This window comes from Cibotium barometz, chromosome 48, assembly GCF_041138505.1.
Source record: "Cibotium barometz isolate CiBa-2024 chromosome 48, ASM4113850v1, whole genome shotgun sequence".
Lineage (NCBI taxonomy): Eukaryota > Viridiplantae > Streptophyta > Polypodiopsida > Cyatheales > Cibotiaceae > Cibotium > Cibotium barometz.
Window position 1 is genome coordinate 6,234,075 of NC_141093.1, and position 17,929 is coordinate 6,252,003.

The 17,929-nt window shown below is 45.1% G+C and overlaps 2 protein-coding genes across 3 annotated transcripts in view; one reads left to right on the plus strand and one right to left on the minus strand.

The window, feature by feature from the left end:
* Positions 1 to 553: 553 nt before the first annotated feature.
* Positions 554 to 17,929, plus strand: part of LOC147610750 (starch synthase 3, chloroplastic/amyloplastic-like) — a 118,200-nt gene continuing 100,824 nt past the window's right edge. Inside the window, exons 1-3 of the mRNA XM_086785224.1 lie at positions 554 to 1,144; positions 1,888 to 1,936; positions 2,854 to 4,536. Of these exons, the coding sequence (XP_086641350.1) occupies positions 1,064 to 1,144; positions 1,888 to 1,936; positions 2,854 to 4,536 (1,813 nt within the window). The 5' untranslated portion in view covers positions 554 to 1,063. The remainder of the gene's footprint in view (positions 1,145 to 1,887; positions 1,937 to 2,853; positions 4,537 to 17,929) is intronic.
* Positions 12,835 to 16,303, minus strand: LOC147610751 (uncharacterized). Of its 2 annotated transcripts, none has more exons than XM_086785457.1 (4): positions 14,612 to 16,303; positions 14,136 to 14,481; positions 13,819 to 13,980; positions 12,835 to 13,694 (listed from the first exon to the last, which is right to left on the minus strand). In XM_086785457.1, the coding sequence occupies exons 1-4, from the start codon at positions 16,084 to 16,086 to the stop codon at positions 13,272 to 13,274; spliced, it is 2,406 nt and encodes an 801-aa protein (XP_086641583.1). In that variant the 5' UTR covers positions 16,087 to 16,303; the 3' UTR covers positions 12,835 to 13,271. The 2 variants fall into 2 exon arrangements, with proteins under 2 accessions (XP_086641583.1, XP_086641585.1); XM_086785459.1 differs by having other exon boundaries at positions 13,536 to 13,690.

The following is a 17,929-nucleotide window of genomic DNA, read 5'->3' on the forward strand; positions in this document are numbered from 1 at the left end:
ACGACTGTTGGATTGGCACGATGTTGACAATCAAAATGTTGATTGCATAAGGAAACCACATAGTCAATCAAGCTAGCTCTATTTCCCATTGTCGTTCAATGTTTATACAACATTCCTTTGCCATTGCCCCTTTTCTGGAGGGCCAGGTCAACCAAGTAGTTTGCCTGATGATGAGACTTGAAATGGATCTAACCATGCTAAAATGGAAGATGAGACTTGAAATGGATCTAGCCATTGCCCCTTTTCTGGAGGGCCAGGTCAACCAAGTAGTTTGCCTGATGATGAGACTTGAAATGGATCTAACCATGCTAAAATGGAAGATGAGACTTGAAATGGATCTAACCATGCTAAAATGGAAGATGAGACAAACATGATTCTATCCATGCTAAAGTTGAGGATAAGGAACCCACTAGATATAACCAATTTTTTTTTTCCAATGTTGAAGAATCATGTGGCTCACACTTATGAGCATGTGCATTGTGGTTTGGACACCACACGTGTGGGCGTGACGGGGCACTAGACTCGAGAGCTGGGGGTTGGTCGGTTCACGTGCAGGCAAGCCCAGCCTCCCCTTTTTTGCAAATTGCCTTGCCCCTGGGCCCCCTCCTCTCGCTCATGCGCGCGCGCACACAGACAAGCGAGCTGCTGCTGCTGCTGCTGCTGCTGCTCCTCAACATCATTAATCTTCTTTTTACTATCTTGTGGCTCGCGTCTGTCTCGCTTCCTCTTTACCTGCTTCATCACCTTGCCGTTCTCCCCCTGCAACTTCCTCGTAGACTCCTCTTCCAGTCCCCTCGCAGAACGTCATCTACTCAGCTATTGTCCAGTTAGATCGTGCCATAATCACTCGCTCGTCCACTTGCTGATCGATCTTTAACCACATATTAATCTCTTCTTATACACTCACTTCCGGTGCCTGGCTTAGCGGAACGCGGCAAGTACTTCGAGAGAATCCGGCTTTTGATCGCACCTGGTTGGATTAAGCGCTGGATTAAGGCGAGTCACCATTGGATTAAGTGCTGGATTAAGAGCAGAGTTCGAGCAAATCTCTACAGGGTTTTCAATGGCCGCGTCTTCGTCGCTGTCGTTTTTCCCGCCGCATGCCGCCTCCGCCACTCCTCGCTACAACAGCGCCAATTACACGGTGAGTGATCCAAAACTCTTACAGTTCTTATGACAAATGCGCCTGCAAATCTGTGGAAGCGTGCTCACGGCTAGGAAACCATGACTTTGCTAATGGTTCCCATGAACGGGTTTAAACAATGCAAACTCTAAACTACACGGTCTTTTTCAACTTTTACGGTCTTAATTACCTTCAAGAGCTCCATTAACGCACCTGAGAATTCTGGTATCAAAAGCTATCATATGGTATAGAGGTCTGGCTCACTTGAATCAAGCCCTTTGTGCCCGTTACATGATAACCAATGCTTATTTTTTCCATTCAATTCTGGCTTCCGATCTGGATTCTTTCATCTTCACCTTGTCGTCACCTAACTGTACGCCCATACCCCTTATTCTTTTTCCGGCTGTATGTATGCCATACTCCTCATTCATTTCCTAGCAGTCGTGCATAAAAGTGCACGCAAGAGTGTGTGCGCATGTTTGTCACGCAACACACACTTTTTTTGTGAAACCACTGCTTCATTAAGGATTGTATGGTACATTCATAGCTGTCCAAGTTGGGACAGCTACTACTACCCATGTTTGTCCCACCACACACACACTGCCCCCCATGGACATGCATATGCTCAGTTTGGTTTTGAAGTTATAGGTTCTTAACATCGAAAACTAAAACAAAAAGAAAGTCAAATGCAGTGTGGAAAGCGTTTTTCATAAATGGATGCTCTCAGACAGACCATGACTAAGGTTAACGGGCTTTTCATGCAGCTATCTGGGAGAAAATGTGAGATGCCCTGCCACAACCCATGCAGACCAGGTGCCTTCCATGTCCAATTTTTTAATTGGCTTTTTGTAGGCATATTCACTATATGTTTTCAGAATCAACAGGATAATACATTTTGTGTCTTCCTTGTCATCAAAGGCAACCAAGCCAGCAAGGATGAATCTCTGAACTTTGGCATTTTGCATCAAGTATGCAAGTTTATTGTGTGGGTGTATCCCGATTTAATCCAATTTGGAAGCCTATATGAGTAATGAGTTATGAGTTAGAAGTCTTGAGGCTGATTGATGTGAAAGGGATGACCAAATTTTGTGTTCTAATAAAAATAGTTAAGTGGAAGTAAGGCTTGTAGACATTTTTGGGTTTTGCAGACATTTTTAGTATTAGGTCTTAATGAATGGATATGATTTAGACTGGTAGTGATGATTAGAAAGTGAGCAAGTGCAGAGAAATCGTGGTGTGGGCCATTATCAGGGCCAAGACTAGGGGGATGGCGATAGAGGTAATCAGGTGAGAAAGAAGCTAACAGCAGTAGGCTGAGGAAGGCTGGCCAAGCAGTGTGCCTTTTTTCGATTGCAATCAAATTTACCAAACCCTTTTAGTTGTATTATTTCACATGGGGACATGCTGCCATTATTCTCGATCATAGTCCTAACGTGTAATATCTGGATCGTAGTCCCAACATTCGTAGTCCCAACATTTAAAGGCACAGCTGGCATCCAGGATTGGCATAGGGTGGAGGAATTAACGAGGTAGGGCTAACCCTCAAATGGAATAGGGGACCAAGGTCTATTGCTCTATGGTGGAGAGATAGGATGAAGGGGTGAGATGATGAAAAATTATCTCTCTCCTTCACAAATGTGTATGACATTAGTGCACTGTGTTTAGGATATTAGGTTGTTTATTGCAATGATTCTGTACTAAAACAATATTTATATGTATATGTTTTGCAGTGGCGGATCTGCATGCAAGAGGGCGAAGGAAGCCTAGTGAAAAAAGGCAGAAGTTGGCTGGCTCAAAAAGCTCTGGAAAGTCGTGGCCAACAGAGGGTATAACTGCAGATACCCGTGAGCACAGCAAGGATCTGGTGCCTAAAGAAGCTGTCTCTACTAGTATAGTGGGCCAGGAACCTTCGGATCATCGTCTTGCTAGTGCCTTGCTCGAGAAAACATCTTCTGAAGATAATCATCATCCAAAGGATGAAAAGGGTGCAGCCAATTCAGACTGGAAGAAAACCTCCTCAGATGCACGACATTTTGGCCATGGAGTTAATGAGATTGCAAAAAATGAATATACAGAACTTCAAGCTTCACACAGTACAGTTGCCAACAAGGAGGAAGTCAAGGATGTCGATAAAGAACCTTTGGTATTTCAGGATTTGATTCCTCCTGAAGATAGCAGCATAGAATCTTCTCAAATCGTTGCAGATGTTCCTGCCACAACCTTTGATGATAAACCTCAGGGGGAGGTGATAAGTACGAGGCTTCATGGAGCACAGCCAGGAACTTCTGCTGCAAAGGTAAGTCCCCTTGTGCAGGCTGTTAGAGAATATACAGAACTTCAAGCTTCACACAGTACAGTTGCCAAGGAGGAAGTCAAGGATGTCGATAAAGAACCTTTGGTATTTCAGGATTTGATTCCTCCTGAAGATAGCAGCATAGAAGCTTCTCAAATCGTTGCAGATGTTCCTGCCACAACCTTTGATGATAAACCTCAGGGGGAGGTGATAAGTACGGGGATTCATGGAGCACAGCCAGGAACTTCTGCTGCAAAGGTAAGTCCCCTTGTGCAGACTGTTAGAGAAGATACAGGGGTTGACCTACTTCCAGGAAATGACAGTGATCCCCAGTTTGAGGCGGAGAAGCGTAGGTTGCAAATTAAGAACTCGGCTGAGAAAACAGGAATTCATGGTGGCAAGATTTTTTACTGCCCAGAAACTCCAAAGGCAGGAAGTGAGGTAGAAGTATTTTTGAACCGTTCAACAAGCACTTTGGCCCAACGTCCAAGTGTGAAAATGAAGGGAGCGTACAATGACTGGAGATGGAAGCCTTTCGAGGCAGAGTTAACCAAAACAACCTTAGCAGGGGACTGGTGGTCTTGCAAGCTACAAGTACCTAAGGAGGCTTTTAAAATAGATTTTGTGTTCCATGATGGCAGTGATGTTTATGAGAACAACTCGAACAAAGATTTTTCTGTGCCAGTGGAGGATGGCCTGCAAAAGGATGCCTTTGAAGACTTTTTGATGGATGAAGAGAGAAGAGAAATAGAAAGGATTGCTGCTGAAAAGGCCTTGGAGGAGAAGCGGATTGCAGAGGAACGCAGGTTGGTGGAAAAGAAAGCTGCAGAGGAGGCTGACAGGCATGAAGCAAGAGAACGTGTGAATGATCGGCGTGAGAGGACAAGTCGCATTTTGCAGAAAGCAGTCAAGCATGTAGATGGTTTGTGGTATTTCCTGCCTTCAGAGTTTCAAGGAGGAGACTCTGTGAAGCTGTTTTACAACCGTGCGAATCGCACCCTAGCCTCCAGTAAAGAAGTGTGGTTGCATGGGGGTTACAATAATTGGCAAGACATGGTATCAGTCGTGGGACAACTTACTTTCTACAGTGCTGAAGGTGGTGATTGGTGGACTATCGATGGTATGATCCTGCTCAAAACCTCTTTTTTTAATTGAGTAAACTCTGCTGACTGTAGGCTTTTAAACATTTGTATGGATTTGATGACCTGTTTTGTTCTCTTTTCCTTCTTAACTTGACTCGTATGGATTCCCTCAGTAGGTTCTCAGGTAGCTAGATTTACCTAATAGCAGTAGAATAGGGTTATCAGTGAAAACATTTGGAAGCGATGTATACATAGAAAGTATATTCAGTGAAAACATTTGGAAGCTCTGTATGCATAGGAAGTATATTCAGTCTGACATTTGGAATCTCTGTATACATAGGAAGTATATTCAGTGAAAACAATTGGAAGCTCTGTATACATAGAAAGTATACATAGAATAGGATTTACCTAATAGCAGTGAAAACATTTGGAAGCTCTGTATACATAGGAAGTATATTCTGCCTGACACTTTCCTCTACAAGGAGCCTACACAAAATAATACTTGCTAAGGATGGATTCATACCTATGCCACAGTGTAAGCCTCTACAGGGACCACTTGTTTACTTTTAGAAAGGATGGGCCGATACATGAGCCATAACACTTTGGCGTTCTTCATATCATGTGCCACATATATCTACTAGGAGTGGTGCTAGCAAGTGAACACTGCCACTTATATTGAGGACAAAACATGTGTGGCTCTTCACTTGCAAGAGATACATTGACTTTTGTAACACACTAGCAAACAGGAAGACACTATTGAGATGATTTCCTTTCTCAGATGTCAACTGGTGTAGCTTAAGTGAGAAAAATGGCGATTAACAACGGGAGATCAGAACGAGGCTCACACATGGGAGATCAGTTTGAGACATTTGGGGAGTTGCAGCATTCCGGAGATCAACGAATCACAAAGCAACATTTATCATCTTGAGGAGGTTATAGAGCTTCAAGGACACCCTTGGTCTAAGGCCACTTGCCATTCCCCAGTGCAGTGTGGGGCTCAAAAATCTGTTTGGCACATATGGAGGGCTCATTTTCTAGATCCTCGAGCCACAAAAATGGCCTTCTCTTCTTCAGCCTGAATGTGGCTTCTAGTCTTCATCAAGTTGGTTTTAATGTCTTAGCTTCTCTTTCAAGATTGTAAGCTTGCTTCAATCATTGGTGTTGGCCCTCTTGGATGCTAGAGTTGGGGTATGGATAGAAATGAAGCAAACACACACTCACAGGAAGCAACACGACTGGGAGTAAGAGTGGGAGAAGTACTTGCACGTATATTAAGTGATAAGAAAATGAAGTCCAAGTACAAGATATAAAGTGTAGTGTACTTTCACACTAGATGTTAGGGGGAAAAACCCAATTGGAAAAAGTGCCCTTGTGTAAGCCCATGCTCACACATAGCACTACTAATCTGTAAGATTTGTAAGATGCCTTCAAATCTCCCTCTTAGTGATGTGAACCTGTACAAAGTAGCAGATCACTCCCTGTAGAAGAGTAAGCCTAAAGCTTTGCAAACTTCTCTTGAGGCAATGCCTTGGACCTTGGTAAAGAGATTTGCAACATTGTCCTGTGTGGGGAGTAGGTCAAAGTGATCTCCCCTGCATGAAGCCTCTCCTTGACATAGTGATAATGTATCTCTATATGCTTGGTACGAGCATGGAAATCTCGAGTCCATGCCACGACCATAGCACTCTGACTGTCAGTGAGTATGGTGGTGGGTGTGTGCTAACACTCACGAAGATCTGCAAGTAACCTTCTTAGCCATACACAATCTACCGTAGTAGTGAAGGTTGCCTTGTACTTTGCTTCACAGGTAGATGTGGTAGCAGTGGGTTGCTTTTTACTTAACCATGATATGCATGAACTGCCCATAAAAATACAATTCCCACTGGTAGATTGTTGAGTGTCATAATCACCAGCCCAGTCTGAATCACTGTATGCATGTAGCTGCGAACTGCCCTCCCTGGGATAGAACAATCCAAGATCCAGGGTGCCCTCAAGTTAGCGAAAAATGCGTTTCACAGCTTGTCAATGCTTTGTCCCTGGGCTGTCATGAATTTGCTTGACTGGGACACACCAAACTGAATATTTGGGCGTGTATTGCACAAGTATATGAGGCAGCCCACTGCCTGGCTATACAGGCTTATGTCATAAGGCTCTCGTGCGAAATTGAGCATCATACATGCTCAATTTGAGCCTGGGTTCTACAGGTGTAGAAATAGGCTTACAATCCTGGAAGCCAACTTATGGAGGAGTTTCTGTATGTATTTGGATTGAAGCATAAAAATGCCCAAGTTCAAAATGCTTGATCTAAAATGCTGGTCATGTCGGCAATAGTTCCAATAACCTATTGCTTACTACACCCTATTACCTCATTTTCTAAATACTTTAAAGCATAAATCAATTCTCCCACCATTGTAATCACTTAGATAGGTGTGATCGCTTATAGGGTACCATTTATAAATAAATGAACACTCAAAACACGATGAAAATGAACCATAGAACACCAAACCTTATACTTATTACAATTCCATAGGATATGTTCTGGTATAGCATGCCTAACAAATACGAAGAACCGTTGAGTTATATGAATAAAATACATATTGTCTCCTACAACTTCAGGCTGCACAAATTGTATGCCCAAGTAATAGTGCAATAAACCCAATTATGACATTTCAAATGAGGTCTTTAATGTAGCTTTGAAAGTTGAAATTGCATCCTCATTATTTTTAGTCAAAAGCATGTCATCCACGTAGAGTATGAGCATAATCAAAATACCATGATCCTCTTTGACATAGAGGGTGCTCTTAGTTGGACTATTGTTGAATCCCTGGTTGGTCAAGTATGCATGAATTTTCTCATACCAAGCGCTTGGAGCTTGTTTGAGACCATAAAGTGCTTTGCGGAGCTTGCACACTTTGCCTTCTTGACCATGCATCACAAATCCAATAGGCTGACTTACATAAACTTCTTCCTGCAAGTCCCCATTAAGAAAAGCTGTTTATCCAATTGATGCACTTTTCATCCATGATGGGCAGCCAATGAAACAACACATCTAATAGTCGTAAGCCGAGAAGTAGGTGCAAAAGTCTCATTATAATCTATGCCTTTTTGTTGGGCATAAAATTTGGCCACAAGATGGGCCTTGTACCTGTTAATAGAACCATCAGATTTCTGTTTGACTTTGAACACCCATTTTGTGCCAATGGGTTTCTTGCCTGGAGGCAAGTCAACCAAATCCCAAGTGTTGTTCTTTTGGATAGCATCCATCTCTGATTGCATGGCTTCCATCCAATGCTCATTTTCTTGAGCCTCTTCAAATAAATATGGCTCATCTTCATCACAAATAGTACTCTTGCATAATACATTTGCCTGTTCTTGAGCACTTCTAGAGCAGTCTGTGTCCTAGGTAGAGGAGTTGAAATTTTACTCTCTTGCAAAGTAGGAACCAACCAACGAGGCGCTGTTCTAGCTTCTTGCATGGCTGTCCGCTCCTCGTGAACAGCTTCTTGTACAACATGAGGAGTAATAGGCTTATTTGGGGGCTGGTTTTCAGTACCCATAGGCTGTCCAATATGCATTTCGTGTGGTTGGTCTGAAGTTCCATCTATGCCCAATGGGATCAGCCCCTCAAACATATCCTGTGGACCATTTTCAAAGTGTTTGCTAAACTCTGCAAGTGGCTGTGCTGAATTTTCAGCAAATACAACATCTCTACTTTCAAAAATCTTTTGATTGCATGGATTGTAGAGACGGTATCCCTTGCTACCACTGCTGTAGCCCACAAATATGCATTTGACTGCCTTGCCATCTAACTTGCCTCTAAGTTGTGAAGGCTTATGAGCATATGCAAAGCAACCAAAAATTTTGAGAGAGTCAACCGTAGGTTTCCTATCATACCAGGCCTCAAAAGGAGTAATGGTCTTCAAAGCCTTCGTAGGGCACCTGTTCAAAACATGTGTAGCACACATAATTGCCTCCATCTAGAATTTGTGAGGCAGATTCTTGTCTTTAACCATACATCTTGCCATCTCCATCAATGACCTGTTCTTCCTTTGTGCTACACCATTTTGCTGTGATGTGTAAGGCAAAGTACATTGATGCTTTATGCCTCTTTCTACCAAATATGCCTTAAATGCATCTGGCACGTATTCCCTTCCTTGATTTGAGCGGAGGGTTTGTACTTTGCAACCTATCTTATTTTCAGCTTTAGCAACAAAATGCTAAAAACACATGAAGACTTCAAACTTTGTCCTCAAAGGGTAAACTGTGACATGGAGGGGATTGACCGTCTTAAACAACCTTAGGCGAGTACTTAACTTCACTTAAGGATTCTTAAGAGATAGACAATGGTGTCAATGCTATGCAATGCAACTATATTAAATGCAATGGTTACAATTGAGATCTATGAATAGATCTATGCTGAATATCCTTCTGAGAGTGAGAGAGATATGCTGAATGCTGATGGTGAATGACTGTTCCTTTCTCCACTGTTAAAGTCCACCCTTGGATGCCGGTTTTCCTGTATGTTGGAGGTAGGAAGATGAACTAAATGCTGAATATGCTGAGTATGTTGACTATACTGTTGATCTGTTGTCTCCCTTGTTCCCTAGATAGGAAACGCTGAGAAGAGATGAGACGATCAATGTTGAAATGATGTGCTGCTTATATATGCTGTTCTACTGCAGGTCGGCCAGATATGTTGCTATCGGCCAGATGTGTAGACCTTCACGATTGCCATAAATGCTCATTTAATGCTGTCGGCTGGTCCTGACAGGCCCCGACCTGATGCTATTAAATGCCCTGAATGTGAAATGAGGGGGATTGATCGTAGTAATCACAACCTTGAGCTTATACTAAACTTCACTTAATGATGCTTAAGGGATAGACAATGGTCTCAATGCAATGTGATGCAACTATATTGAATGCAATGGTTACATTTGAGATCTATGAATAGATCTATGCTGAATATCCTTTTCCGAATGAGAGAGATATGCTGAATGCTGATGTGAATGACTGATTCCTTCTCCAATGCTGAGGTCCACCCTTGGATGTTGGCTTTCCTCTATGTAGGAGGTAGGGAAGATGACTGAATGCTGTCTATGATGCAGTCTACATGTTGAATATACTGCTGATATACTGACTCCCAATGCTCCCAAGGAAGGAAAACGCTGAGAAGAGATGATTTTTCATGCTGATTATGATGCCCTGCTTGTCAGAATGCACAGCGGAAATGAAGACAACTGCTGTAGAGAGCAATACATAGATGCAAGAGAGAGAGAAGCTAGTGTAACTCTGCTATATACACCAAAGAAATCCTGGAGAATACAATGAACAGTGTGGGGGGCAAGGGGCCATTTTATATGGCCCCAGGTTGCTGGTCGGCCAGCACAAAACAGGCCGACAGTAGCCCACGACTTGCTCTAGCCAGTCGGCCAGCAAATGGGCTGTCGGCCATTGTATCTACAGTTGGCCAGGTCAGCACATCACGTCGGGTTAGAAGTGTCGAGTCAGCCAGCATCTGAAACAGCTGATAGGCACAAAACAGCCTCCCACACCAAGCAAAAATGGGAAAAATACATGGAAGTGAGGAAAAAATGGGGACACACCAAAACTGGGCGGGCACACCCACAATAGAGGCCTTGACATAGTGTACAGACATGAGATGACTGCTAACACCCCCTCTTAGCTCTTGGATGTGGAACCAACCCCAGTGAGCTGGAGCGCTGCCGGAGCATAGCCTGAGGTAGAGACTTCGTGAAGAGGTCCGCCACATTGTCCTCCATCGAACAATAAAGAAGCAAGATGTCACCAGCCAAGATCTTCTCACGAACAAAGTGATATTGTATCTCTATGTGCTTGGTCCGGGCGTGGAAGACTGGGTTCCGAGCAATAGCGATCCAGCTCTGGTTATCGCACTCGATGACCGTGGGCTCCTTCCGTGGAAACCCAATCTCGCCAAGCAACCTCCACAGCCACACAACCTCGCAAGCAGCCCGGTACCTCTGTTGAGGACAAGGCAATAGTCGACTGCCTCTTGCTGCTCCATGAAACCGCTCCTGAGCCGAGGGAAAAACTGTAGGTTGATGTGGATCTCCTCCCCAATCTGAGTCACTCCAACTTTGGAGTCGAACTCGTTTCTTCGTGTCACCTCTAGCGGGGTAGAAGAGACCAAGATCCTTCGTACCCTACAGATACCGCAAGATCCGCAATCCTGCGTCCCAATGAGACTTCAACGGCGTCTGCATGAATGAGGTCAACAGCCCACAGGAAAGCTCAAGTCCAATTTGGTGTTTAGCAACCAGATCAATGAACCAACCAGCTTTCGGTACAGAGAGGCATCGACTGGCTCACAAGGATCATTCACTGTAAGCTTCGTGTTCGGGTCCATCGGCAACGTGATAGGCTTGGAGTTCTCCATCCCAAAGGCCTCAAGCAACTCATGAACATACCGCTGCTGAGAGACCAAAAACCTCCTCTGGGTTTGCCAGATCTCCAATTCCAAGAAGAAGTGGAGTAAGCCTAAATTGGTCATCTCAAACAGCCTTCGTCATTGCAATGTGCTCCATATGACCGCCGGTGAGAATGAGGTCATCCACAGAAAGGATGATCGATGTGACCATGTTGCGTTCCCGAAAGCGATATAGGTTGGGATCTGCAACCGATCTCTGAAATCTAGTCCGTAGAAAGAAGGAATCAATCTTCTGATTCCAAGCCCTGGGAGCTTGCTTAAGACCATACAAGGCCTTCCGCAAGTGTAAACCATCCCCTTTGATCCTGAAACCTCAAAGCCTGGAGGTTGCTCAACATACACCTCCTCCTATAGGTCACCATTAAGGAACGCAGATTTAACATCCATCTGATATACGGGCCACCGCTCAGAAGAAGCAAGGGCAAGAACGGTCCGAATCGTGGTCATCCTCGCTGTCGGTGCAAAGGTATCCTCATAGTCGATGCTAGGCCGCTGAGCATAACTCTTAGCCACAAGTCTGGCTTTGTGTTTGTCCACCGATCCATTTGACGTATACTTGGTCTTAAAGACCCACTTGACACCAATGACCGTTTCGATGGCCTCGGTACCAACTCCCAAGTGTTATTCTTCTCAATGGCATCCAGTTCCACCTGCATGGCTTTCCTCCAAGTATCCTGTGCAAGGGCTTCCTTGATCGAAGCGGGCTCTTTGTCTGGCATGATACGAGACATCAAAGCATAGTTTACCTGTAAAAGCTCCGCTGAATGACTTTTATCATGGACTCTGTGCGATCTTCGAGGTCTGTCCTCTGTGGTCCATTCGGAGGGAAGCTCTGTGACACTTGACTCCCGAAGGGTGTCCACCAACCACCTGGGTACTTGAACAGAACGTGGAGCCTCCTGCTGTTGTGGGGCCTCATCTCCAGCTGCGGGCTCAACCTCCTCAACTGACTGAGGCTGTCCAGCTCCAACAATAGACTGGGAACCATCATCAGAATCTTCTGGGTCTCCAAGAAGTGGCGGCTCATCAACAGTGGAAACTGGAACATGCTCATTAAAGACCACATCTCTGCTGACAACAACCTCGTTCCTCTCTGGATTATACAACCTGTATTCCTTGGAAAGAGAGTTATAACCCACAAAGATAAGCTTTTGGGACATTTATGGATAAGATAAGCCGGTCGGCTGGCCGACCAGCAATTGGCCAGCACTCTAATGCTCCAAAAGGCCTATAAAGGGCGCATATGCTCATTGATTGGATCATTCAACTCCTTTTGAGTTGGGTCCTTAGAGGTAGGACAGTTTTTGGTGTATTCCACCTTTTATATGAGGCAGCCTAGGGCTGTAGACTGGGTACCTTTTTGTACCATATGAATATATTGAATTTCTAGCTCTCTCTCTCTCTCTCTCTCTCTCTCTCTCTCTCTCTCTCTCTCTCTACTCTCCCTTCTGTCTGCGTTTTTGCATCAGCATTTCTCAGTGGTGTTTAGGGCTGAAAGAAGACTCCTAGAGCTTCTGTGTGTTACACAAAATATGCCTCAAAGGGAGTCATGTTCGGTACTGAAGTCGTCGGAGAACGGTTGAGGATATGGACAGCCGTAGCTGTAGCCACAGCCTCTCCCCCAAGCGGACGAGGAAGATCACGATGCTCTAGCATCGTCCTCGCCATCTCCACTACAGTCCTGTTTTTACGTTCAACTACTCCATTCTCTGACGGCGAACTTGTATTGGCCAGCTCCCGCTTGATGCCATGTTCCGCACAAAATCTCACGAAAGCATTGGAAGAAAATTGAAAATTCTCCTCCTTTGTCAGCCCGAAGTCTTCATTTGCAAGCTAGACTCTTTCTCCACCATCACATGTCACTCCTTGCAAGGTTGATGTGTACGTACTGTACGTTGTGTATATGTACGTACTGTACGGTGTTCCGTACAGTAAAATTTTTTATGTACGTAAAAATACGTACCATTGGCAAACAATAGGACATTCAACACCTTTCTACATTTAAGGTACATAAAAGTTTGAAACATTCAAGAATCAAAATAAACCAATTTGCATGTAGTATGTACTAATTTCAAAACACACATCATATACTTGACACAATGGCTGTCAAGACAAAATAGACGTAGAAAGGCTCATACTAGAGCATACAAATAACAAATGTCTGATGTCAACCTAAAAGGCTCATACTAGAGCATACAAATAACAAATCATAAATGTCTGATGTCAAGAGTCAAGACTCAAAAGTAAAAAACACTAAGCAATAACAAAGAGTCTCGACTCGACTCTCGAGACTCTACTCTCTGAATCTCAAAACTCCTCATCGGATGAGGATGATGACACTCCTGAAGAGAGCAAGTCCCCGTCTGTCAGGACGTTGCCCTCTTCATCATACTCTGGCTCTGCCATCATACTCTGCTGTCCTGGATCATCATCCTCCGTAGGCTGAATGAGAGGAACAGCCTCATTTGCCCGTCTCCGAGGAGTACGGACAGGAAACTTTCCTCGCCGAATGGTCTCTCGTCGTGAAACTTCTGGACCTGCATCTCGCCCGACTAACGGGAGACTGAGAACTCGCGCACGTGACCTCGTCACACGTCGATCCACACTCTCCAGCTCTCTGTGCAGCATGCGAATAATCTCCTCCTGATCGTTTCTCACAAGCTGCTGCTGCTGCTGCTCAGTCTCCTCTGCACTCCCCTCCGAGACCAACTTCAATTTCGATGGATCTGTCTGTTAAAAAACAAAATGCAATTCAGTGTTCACATTATTAACAGCGTAGAAAGTAGTAATTAGTAATTACAAATATTCGCTTGTAATATGTATAAACGCTAGCCCAAAGTTTCAACTTTCTAACCTGCTTGGGTGTCCCCAAAGCGTGGTAATCTCGCACAAGCTTCATATTTGCTCGGCAGTAGACCAATCTCTCTAGCTGTGCAGTGCTGAGTCGATTACGGATCTTCGTGTGAATTAGCGAATAAGCGCTCCAATTGCGCTGGCATCCACCAGCAGAGCAATCCTACATGTCACATGTGCATTGTGACGTGTCAATGGTGACAAATTACAATGGACATTGGACATGGTCATAGACAATAGACATTGATGATTGGACAATGAACCATGGTCCCAGGTCCAAAACACATGTATGAAAAATGTAAAGATAGAAAACTTTACCTGTGAGAGGACACGTAAAGCGATACGAGTGAGCTTTGGAAGACCTTGTCTTCCATAACTCTGCCACCATGTAAGAGAGAACTTCGTTGCCTCCGGCCTCAACGCCACAGCTCTAGTAAAGGATGACCCTAAATTATTTTCATAGCTTGCGAGCTCTGCATCAATGTCCAACTGCTCATCCTCCTCGCAAATCAAGCCAATGTACGCATCCTTGCCCTGTAGTAGACTCCTGTCATTAAAAAGAGTTGGCTTCTTGTAGAAAGGATGAAGCAATGCAGCCATCGCATGAATGGGCCGACTCATAAATGTCCATCTCTTGTCTACAACAGCCAAGATCTCTTCCCGACTGTAAAAGCATTGACGCAACATTAGTTAACAGGCTGAATTTTGATTATAGTATTTACTATTATACATTATAGTATTATACTAAATAGTTAATAGACTCGAGAGTAATCATTGCAGAAGCAAGTACATACCGATCAAGCGCCAGTGATCTGCAGCCTCTGATGTGTGTCTTCATCTCTGAGAAGAGATGATAGACTAGGCCCATGGTGGAGCCCTCCATGTCTGTGACACGCAGCAACACATAAATTGGCTGCAATGCTACTATCATAGCCTGCACCTCCGACCAAAAGGACTCATCAAGCACCCGCCGCTGTATGTATCTAGTGGACTCCTCCTGTGCGTGATGCATCTCTCTCCACTTCGGGTCCACTACTGTCTGTAGAAGTGGATCCCTCACTGCATAGAGTCGCTGCAACACAAGATACATATATGCAAATCTGGTCTTCAAGGGCCGCACCATGTCAAGTGTACTGTGACTCCTAAAGATAGCCAATGCCTTGTGCTTTTTGCGGAAAAAAGTAGTCATTTTTGTGGCATCGGAAACAATAGGCAACACCCATGTTAACTTCCCAATGTCCTCCATCAACAAGTCAAGACAGTGAGCTGCACATGGAGTCCAGACAATGTTCTTAAACTCTGCCTCAATCATCTCACCCATAGCCTTGCAATTGGAGGCGTTGTCAGTAATAACCTGCACCACATTCTCTGGGCCAACCTCAAGTATAGCCTGCCGGATGTGCTCATAGATAAACTCACCTGTAATCCGCTCTCCAGCCTTTCCTGCATCAACAGCACGCAAGAAGTACGTGCCAAGGCAAGACGACACAAGAATATTAATGATGTGTCGCCTACGAATGTCACTCCAGCCATCTGAAATGATGGTGCACCCAAACTGCCCCCAACCTGCCTTCACTGGTACCAATGCCTTATCTATCAATGCTTTCTGCTCCTCAAGCGTAGTGGTCCGCATCTTATTGTATTCCAACCCCGACCAATCCTCTGTGTGTCCAACCTGGGCTATGGCTCTGACCATCCTCTGCCACTGCTCAGTCCTCAAGACATGAAAGGAGATGTTGCACTCAATGAGAGTGCGAGCAATCTCCATCTCAGCCACTTTCTGGCGCTCCTTCACCCAAGAAAGAGAGGCAACTCGAGAAGGCAAGGTAGTCTGCCTTGGTGCATGCATCTCTCCATCATCCTCCACATAGTCCTGCTGCTCATGCATGGTACGAGCCCTCTTCCTACTACCAGTGGGCTGCTCCTCCTGAACCTGTGAAGAACCACCCAAGTCTCCCAAGAGTGCATCATGGAGAGCATCCTGTGTCTGTTGACTACCTTTCACCTTTTTCCCTGCACCCATTGCTGGAAAATTCTTAGCAATCAACTTATCCCTAATGTCCTTTGGTACTGCCTTGCACCCTGCACAGTTATTGGTTGTGCCAATGCCTGTCAAGTGCATAACGACGCGAGAAATGGTACTGGTGAGCTGAAAGTTGCAATACTTGCATTGCCATCGTCGCGTGCCAGATCCAGCTTGCCCTGGCGTGTTGACAATGCGGATCACATTGGTGTGCTCTTGCCAATACGGGTTAGTTGGCTTAGGCATGATGGCTCTTGAGACTTTTGTCTGCACCTGCCAAGTGCGCAGCACATATGCAAGAGAAAGAGATAAGACTCAAGACTCAAGAGGGAGAGAAAGAGAGAGAGAGGAAGATGCTCAGTTTACCTACACGCACGCCTGGCGGCAAATTTCCAACGCTGTGGTCGCCTGGGCTTTTTCGAAATCTTCCTGCTCTCGCCTCTCTGTAACGCACGCTCTCTGGAGTCTAATAATTAAACTTGAAAGGCCTAGTATGTACCCAAAGGCAGCCGCCAGGCGGGCGCTCATTCATACACGCTCGGCGATTTTCAGCATTAAAAAACCCACACGTACGGATCGATCCGTACGTGTACGGATCCGTACAGTACGACCGTACGGTACGGATCAGATCCGTACGTACGTATATATCAACCATGACTCCTTGAATCGAGCAAAAGCTTGGTCCTTCTGTGAAAGGAAATAAACCCATGTGAATCTGGAACAATTATCAACAAGCAGCATAAAGTACAAAGAACCTCCCAAGGATGTAGTCTGCATAGGTCCACACACGTCAGTGTGTACCAACTCCAAAGATTTCGAAGCCCGCTTGGAAGCTTGCTTCGGAAAAGATTCCGTGTGCTGCTTACCACGAATACAAGAACTACAGCGTCCTTGGTTGCCAATATCTGGCAAGCCAGCCATCATCTGGTCCCGGAAAGCTCGCCGCAGCGCATCCACATTCAAGTGGCCAAACCGAAAGTGCCACAAATCACCAATCTGAGAACCTGTCAAAGAGGAGAGTGCAGAGAGTTTGTATATACCATTCTCCACGCCGCCTTCCCAAACAACCTGGCGAGTCTCGCGGCCCGTAGAGCAACAGAATGCTCCTCAAACACCACCCGGAAGCCAGTCTTGCACACCTCATGCACTGACAATAGATGAAAACCAAGTGTTGGGACGTAAAGAACACGAGAGGAATGCTCCCCCCCTTTGCCATCGGGAATGATCTCCATCCGGCCCTCACTGTGTATCGGTATGGTGGAATTGTCGCCAATAAAAATGCGACCTGACTGGCGTTTTAGATACAGAAAGAAGTCACGGGAAGGAGTCGTGTGCCTTGAAGCACCACTATCAAGAATCCATTCCCGAGTATCCTTTGCGGTGAAGCCAACTGCCTGTTAGAAGTCATCTCCTATCTATTTTTATACACCAGGGCCTTTGTTGTGGGTGTGCCCGCCCTTATGAGGTGTCTTCTCATTTTTCCCCACTCTCCCTATTTTTTTCCCATTTTTTCCTTATTTTTCTGTGGCATGGGAGGCAGTCTAGTAGTGGCAGGAGGACCATGAACCTGGCCGACTGCATCTCTGGAGATTCTGGAAGTGGCCGACTGCACTGCATGAGTCGTGGGACTTTTCTGATGCTGGCCGACCCACTTTGCTGTTAGCCGACTGTGATTATTCAGTCGTGGAGGTTTCTTGTGTCAAGTCGGCTGCCCTACAGCAGGCCGACTGCTGATGGGGGGGCATATAAATAGGCCCCCAGCCCCCATACCATTTTGTATCATACTCCGAGATCTTCTTGTGTATATAGAGCAGAGTTACACGCCTATATCTCTCTCTCTCTCTCTTGTGCTGTATTTTTTTGCATGCGTTTTGCTCTTGTGTTCCTAGATTTGGTCATCATCTCCGTTGCGTATTCTGACATGGTATCAGAGCCTAGGCTCTAGATAGTTCTTGGGATTTGTGTGAGCAAGAGGGGGACTGTTGTGTTGCTGATTGGTGGACCGTACAGGACTGTTCGGGAAGAGGAGAAGCAAGAGGACGGCGGGCTGATTTGCTGGACAGAAACTTGCAGGTGTTAGTTCTTCTTT